Below are 7,210 nucleotides of genomic sequence, written 5' to 3'. Positions count from 1 at the left end.
TATTTTTACTTCTCACTATGAAGAGCAAGCTATCAACAGAATAATTGGGGGGAGAGAGTTCAATAGTTGACACAGTTCGATTGTCCAATCAGGAGGAAAAAACCAGAAGACTTTAACTGAGACACATTTTGGGGAATTCAAGAATTAAAGTTCTTGATCGTGGCTATCAGGTTACTCAGCATCATTTCAATAGAAATGAAGAGAAATTGCAATAAATGGAAAACATGCAGTTAGGTACAGATAACCTCCAAATATTTCCATCCTTGTTTCCAACATCTGAATAACAGCATAGGGTAAATGGATTTCAGGAACCTTTAAATTTTTTTAATTTTTTTTTTTTTTGTCCCTAATAATATAAAAATATGCCTAGGTAGCTAAACAAGGACCTGGATGGGGTACTAAATTTGACAGGATATCCAGAAGTTCATACTGTGTTTTGTGAAGGGAAGGAGGGAGCAGTTATACTGGGAGGTGGAAGGAGGGATTACCTGCATGTTTGGTGGTATAATTCTGTAGTATTTACCAGAGTCAGTGATTTACTGGCTTTAGAAAATGCAGCACCTGAATTTTACTTGCATACAGTCAGAAGTACTTTTTTTTTCTATGTTTCTATTAAAATAATTGCATTTCTAATTTTATATTTGTTTTGATAGTGTCTTTTGTACACTCTGCATGTACAGAAATATATCTCATTATGTATAGCCGTGTATACATTCTGCAGCAGTGGTCATCTTAAAAGATTTCTCATTGCCACTGAACTTGGATGTTACTAAAACAATGATGGGGTGATAATGGGTATAGAACTATTTCAGAACGTGAGCACTAAAAGGCAATTTCAGTCAGTTTGTATAGCTTAGTTTTCAGAAGGCCTTGGGCATGTTATTGATTAAATTCTCATTTAGGAAGAAAGTAGGAGCTTTTATATGCATCTCTAAGTTGGGTGGTGTGGTAACTCAAAGGTATTGACAGGCTGTGTGATATACAACGGCCACAGTTGTCTTTTACTCAGAGGAGCACAGAGTGATGCCGGTTGTCATTCTTACTCTGCTGTGTGGCAGCGTAAATAGTCCCCTTTCTAACCAACCTGGTGGGAAAAGTCAATATCCCATCAGCAAAGGAGGTAAACACATCAGGAGCTGTGTCCTCTCTCATCTTCCCCTGCTCTGTATTACTACAGTTCTTTAAATCTCTTCTCCCCAGTCATCAGATGCACTTGTGTCATTCAAATGCATGGTGCTGCAGACACAGCCCTGCCTGCCTCTCCTCCCGGAGCTCCCGGCTCCCATTCTCTTATAATTGAAACTTAAAATTGGCCTCATTACTTCAACGAGGCCCCTCATATTTCTCCTTTTTTTTTTTCAGTCCACCCTTTCCTGCCTGCCTCTACAAGGGTAATTGCATCTAAGAAATGTTTGAAGCATACTGTCAGAAAGGTTATTGCGTATAATTGGAGTTTAGATTTAATGTTGGGGGGAGCTGGGAGCTCTGTTAGTGGGATGGCTGGAGCCCTGAAGCCTGAATTGGAGCTGTACATGGGTCTGTATTTGTGTTCCCTATTTTCAGCCCTGGTGTATTGTTTGCCTCAATGTTCTAATGATTAATGTGCCTTCCTGCTCTGTTCACATGTGCCAGCTGTTCACATTGATGTATTTTACCTTGGTCCCTCCTGAGCTCCAGGAAGCTTTAAACTATTTTGGCCTAGTTTTGAGGTATTAGGGTGGAATTTTCCACAGTTCCTTGGTATAAAGAGCATGGTTGGGCTAATGTGAGCAGTTGCAAGTCAACCCACTGGCTGTATCATTAATCTTGAAAAGACATAAACAAGTGCGAGCTCAGTTTGTGGCAAAGTGGGATTGGTGTTTTTATGGATCTGGTTAAGACAATTTTCAAGGTTTGTTTAATTTAACCCTATATCTAAATACTTTCAGAATCGTTAAATGTGTTTATGCCATAGTGACTTCAGCCTGTTAATGAGCAGATTCACATAATCAAGCTTTTGTTATATTGGAGTTGTAGTTTAAGGAAAATCCAATTCTGCTAATAGGCTTTAAGTCATTACTGTCTGTGTAACAGTAAAAATGTGGTATCTTCAACAAGGCATCTCCCTCTGTGTGCTTACTACCCAGACACAATACATAACTTCTTCACAACAATGCATGAAAGGTGCTTATCAAAGTGCTTTTAATCAGTGTATTCACTTACTCAGGCATTGTTAATTTCATTTTTTAATTTAATTTTTAAAGAGTTGATAGCTTCATGCAAAGCAGTTAACTTCAGTGGAACTTTGTGAATAACATGGAAAACCTAAGCAGGTGACAATTTCTCAGTAAAACATTGCTGTTTGTATGTATCCAGAGCTAGTCTGCTGAGCTCATACTGCAACATCTGAGGCTCTGCAGAAATATTTGTAAATCCTCAGGGAGGAGAAATTCACAAACCTCAAAATTGTAGTAGCTTTTTCTGTCACCATGCCTCCCATCCCTGCCTCATCCCATCTCCTCATGTAGCATCCTTGGCTGCTGAGATGAAGCTGTCTGAAAGGACACCTTCATCTCAGTCACATCACAGAGGTGAGGTGGGAGGTGAGTTGTCACAAAAATGAGACATTTCATCCTTTATACATATAGACTCAAAAAAACAGTGTCCCTCTCCCCAAAAACCTTTTCTTAAATAAACTCCGCTGTTTTTAGAGACAATTGGTTTTTCATCTTAACTGGTGCTGTAGACTAAAAGCTGTTTGAGAGGGGATGGAGTTTCCTCAGTTATGTATTCAAAGGACCAGGAGGGCTGTGAAGGTGTCAGGGAGAAGGCACAAGGTAAAAGGTGAGGCAAAGCTAATGAGCAATAGGAGGATGGTGTTGGTTGCTCACAAGACACATGCTGTACCCTGCACCTCAGTGGCTTCAAATCTTGAAGTACCTGTTCTGTGCTCTCCTAGTGCTGCTGGACGTGGAGTGCCTCCAGTCTAAAAGCAGGGAAGCTGCCTGGGAGGGAGCCTTGTTCTGTGTGCTCTCCAGTGTTCTGAGGTGTAACTGCAGGAACAGGCTTTTGGGTAGGAGCTGGTGTTCTAGAATGTGGAGTTGGTTGGAAAGCAGGAGCAGAACTGTGCCAGATCTGCATCCACTTGGCATTGCTGTATCATGGAGTAGTGGAATATTTTGCTCTTTTAGTCTTTGCTCACAGCTTTTATAAAGGAAAAGCTGGACAATCACGCCAACAAAATCCCTTGGGTGTGTTTTTTTAATGGCAGAAAATTTGAAAAAACAAACCCTAACAGAAATAAAACAGCTTGGTCTTTGCTGCTGAAATACGTACAGATTCATGCACATGAATTTGCGCACACATAAAGGTACAGGTGAGTAAATGCCATGTCCCCCAGACATCTCTTACCTTATTTGGGAGCCTCTTCATTCATGTGTCAGGTGAACCTGACATCTCCTGCTTGAGATACTGGGCATCTTCTCTCCATTTTAGGGTAAAGTAGCATGGAATTCTCCTTGTTTGTGTTACTTCCCCTTTCCTTCCAGTGCCTCCGTAGTGCTGAGGATCATGATTCCTATCCTGCTCACAAGGTGCATTTGAGAACTCACAAGACTGGTTATAAGTCTGTCCCAGGTTGTATCAGTGCCAGTATTAACAGCAGGGATGAGGGACATGAATTGGACATGAATTGTGATCTCCTTTACTTCTAAAGCCACTCTGGGACAGAATCTCTCCCTACTTCCAACCCCTGAGGACTCCGGATAGTTCTCACTAAATTAAGGCACCTGAGATCCTTTCAGACCCAGCCCAACTATTGCACTCCAGCTAGATCACAAAACTGGACTAGGGGTGGCTCTTGTCAGTTTTTCCACAGCTCCTGTGCTGGTGGGGCTGAGGGAGCTTCAGCCTTGGCTCCGTGGCCAGGGTTCACCATGGTCCCTCACCAGCTCGTGCAGGAAAGGCAGGGAATGCAGCAGAACGTGGGAGAGCTTGCCACAAATCTGCTCTTGGGTAACTACAACATTCACCTCGTTTTAAAATACCTTGATTCACAGTCTAATGAATGCAAAAATCCTGTCTTTTTGTGGTCATTTAATCCCTCTTTGTGTTTTGGGTTTTTTCTCTTTGTTCTTCTAGAGTATTTGAAGAAGAAGCCACTCAGGAGGGAAGTCTCTGAGGCCTACAAAAGACTGAAGAGCACCGTAGACAAATGCCTGGCCATGAGTGGCTACTCAGAAGTGAACCTTGGCAAAATCTTCACCGTCAGTATAGGAAGATAGATCTGTGGGAGAGTCCAGTAATGAATGACAGTGATTGATTAAAAATGGAGGGAGGCTAGTCCCTTGTTCATCAGTAATGATCTGTTCAGCAATACTCTATTTCAGTATGTACAATGATGTTTTAATAATCTTGTCTCTTTGGAGGAGAAAAAATGGGAGATGAAAACAGGATGTATGATTGTCGTGGATATAAAGTATTTCAAGGTGTTTTTATCTTCTTTTTTTTTCTTCATTGAGAAACCAGGGTTATTAAAATATGGAGTAGTTGATTTTTGCAATATTTTTTGTTGTGTATTTAGACCTATGAGGGAAAAGGGGGTGGGGGAATTGCTGCTTTAATTGGATAATTCCCAGTGAGAGTTGCTGGAATGTAAGTGATCCTAGACTTTGCTCCAGGGTATTTACTAGAGGTGCTCTCAGGAAGAGAGGTTAGTAGAGGTCTCAGTAGGAGCACTAATGTTTTGCCTTTTCGCGGTTTATCTTCTTCCTGATCATAAACATACCAATTAAAAACAATACTAAACCTAAATGCATTTAAATGTCCTATTACCTTCTGAACAGAGGTAGGGACGCTTTACTTTGAAATTCATTAAAGAACGACTGAAACCTGGAGGTGCTAAAAATAGGGACCATCTTTTTATTAGGAGTCTTTCCAAGCATCTTTAAGCATAGCATTTTGCCACGTTGAAAATTTCTGTGTGGATGTAAAGCCATGCACATGAACAAAACCCATTTCACTCATGCAAAGGATATAAATGTGTTTCATTTCAAAGTATTTGAAAGTAAGCAATCGATAGAGAAAAATATTTTTGGGATGGCATTGTAACCAATAACAGGGGAATGGAAAGCAGCAAGTCATAGCTACTGTTCTGTAATAATTACTGTGTTGGAGATTTTACAGTTTTTACAAACAAATTGTATTTTTCATTTACTTCTAATAAAATGACAAGCAGATATGACAAGAGAATAAATTTGGGTACATGCTTTTGTATACAAAATATTGTTTTACTCTGTTCACTGTTTAGTTTGCAATGTGATATATTAATGTAAGGTTATAAAAAATGCTTTTAAATCTTAAACAGTGTAAAATGTAAAGTTTTTTCACACTTGAAGGAAAATAAAGTTTTCTAGTAAAAGAGAATTTGATTCTCTGATCTGATGGTTGAAAATAGTCCATGCTAGGTGATATTGCTCTGGACTTCTCCTGGTCTTACAGAATTGGTGTTGTGTCTATTTTTAGGATGAACAGCCATTAACAAAGGGAGCTTGAGGAAAAAGTAAGAGGATCAGTATGAACATGTTGGGCACTGTCGGGATTCATGTGTCTGTTTGTGTTCAGAGTATTTTGTGACATTCATTTGTCCCCAGAGTGGCATTTGGGAGAAGCTGTGTGTCAGTATGGGTAGTGTCAGTTTGAATATGCCTAAATACACAGTCATCTTCCTAGCAACTTTTGGAACTAAACCCTTTCATTTCTGCTCACATGGAATCACTACAGTGAGAAATGGAATCTGTGCAGTCTCTGGTGTTGTGCAGGTGTTGTCCCACCCTGGTGAGCTATCGATCCTTTCCAATATGTTTAGTTGGGTTAATATTGTAAAACAGACTTTATTTGGAGTCTTGTCTTGGAAAGAAGGTGTTGCTGCCAAGGTGCTGTACTGAAGTTGCAGAACTTCAAAAGATCCTGGTTTCTTGTAATTCCATGCAGGGATTTTTAGATTTTTTTGTGTCCAGCCCAATTAGGATTATGAAAATATTACTGATATATACTGATTCTACTGGGTAGAATGCCTTAGGAAAGTGAAAAGTGTGACCTTCTCCTCCAAACGTTAGGTGTACAAATAAAATGGATAGATATGGCGTAACCTGACCCTGTGGCACTTGTATGTATCTGTATAATTACAGCTGAAGAGCCTGTTAATTTGCAAGTTTAGGGATGTTTAGATTAAATGAGAGTGTTGTGGAATGACTGTGTAGGGCGCAGCAGCACGGAGTGGCCCTGCCAGGGGCTGTTCCCCCCACGCACCGAGGCGGAGGAGCCGTGAGTGGCACAGCCCCGGAGCCCCCGCCACCCCGGCCAGCCACAGCCCGGGGGTTTGGCGATGGGAAATGAGGGCTTTTACCCCGAATGGAGGCTTTTTTTGATTCCTCTCAGCAAAGCTGGTCAGATCAGAGCTGAAGTCTTGGCAAGGAGTAAACTGGATTTTTTTTCTCCTCCCCTCTCCCTCTCTAATCAGCTCTGGGCACCGTGCCTCGTCTTGGCCCCTCAGAAAGGCTGGGAAATGCAAAATCATCTTTATAACATTTAATATTAAATGGAGCTGATAAACGCTGCGCTGTAAATAATTTGGGAAAACTGAAGTTCGGAGGTTTGCATTCTGAGGCTGGTCTGGCCTGAATCGCCTTCCCTTCCTTTTCCTCCTCATATCCCCCTCCCCCACCGCGTGCTGTTAAAATTAAGGTTCGTGTTTATTTGTATTTATTTGCAGTTGGGGAAGAGGAGTGTTGATATATGGAGCCGGTGGCCAGGTTTCGCTGATGACATATGCGATATGAAAAAGAATTCCCATCCGCAAACACGGTTGCTGCTGTGCCAAAATCCCTCTTTTCGCCGCCAAAGGCAGTTTTCTAAGGCCGAAGCGGAGCACATCTTCCCCTTCGAATCCATCCCCGTCTTCTGCAGGGCACCTTAAATGTGCCTTAATTGAATAGTTCTCCCGCACCCTCCTTATAGCAGTTTAATAGATTAACTCATCTGTGCCAGCTTCAAATTTCAGATTAAAATTCCTTCATCCCGAAGGCAGCATTATCAGGTTGTTGGAGGCTGTTTTCAAACCTTGGTTTTGAATAGCAGCGGCTCTGCATTAATTTAACCACTAAGCTAATAAGTAGGTTTCGTTTTGTTATGCTAAGCTTTATTGCTTTTCTTTTGATCAGAATGGTGTTGT

General features: G+C 41.2%; 1 protein-coding gene across 1 annotated transcript in view; it reads left to right on the top strand.

The window, feature by feature from the left end:
* POLA1 (DNA polymerase alpha 1, catalytic subunit) overlaps positions 1-5,403 on the top strand; it is a 183,477-nt gene extending 178,074 nt beyond the window's left edge. Inside the window, 2 exon segments of the mRNA XM_064407423.1 lie at positions 4,120-4,259; positions 4,261-5,403. Coding sequence (XP_064263493.1) covers positions 4,120-4,259; positions 4,261-4,290 — 170 coding nt within the window. The 3' untranslated portion in view covers positions 4,291-5,403.
* Positions 5,404-7,210: the final 1,807 nt, after the last annotated feature.

Source organism: Passer domesticus, chromosome 2 (genome assembly GCF_036417665.1).
Source record: "Passer domesticus isolate bPasDom1 chromosome 2, bPasDom1.hap1, whole genome shotgun sequence".
Classification (NCBI taxonomy): domain Eukaryota; kingdom Metazoa; phylum Chordata; class Aves; order Passeriformes; family Passeridae; genus Passer; species Passer domesticus.
This window is presented reverse-complemented; position numbering and strand designations above follow the sequence as displayed.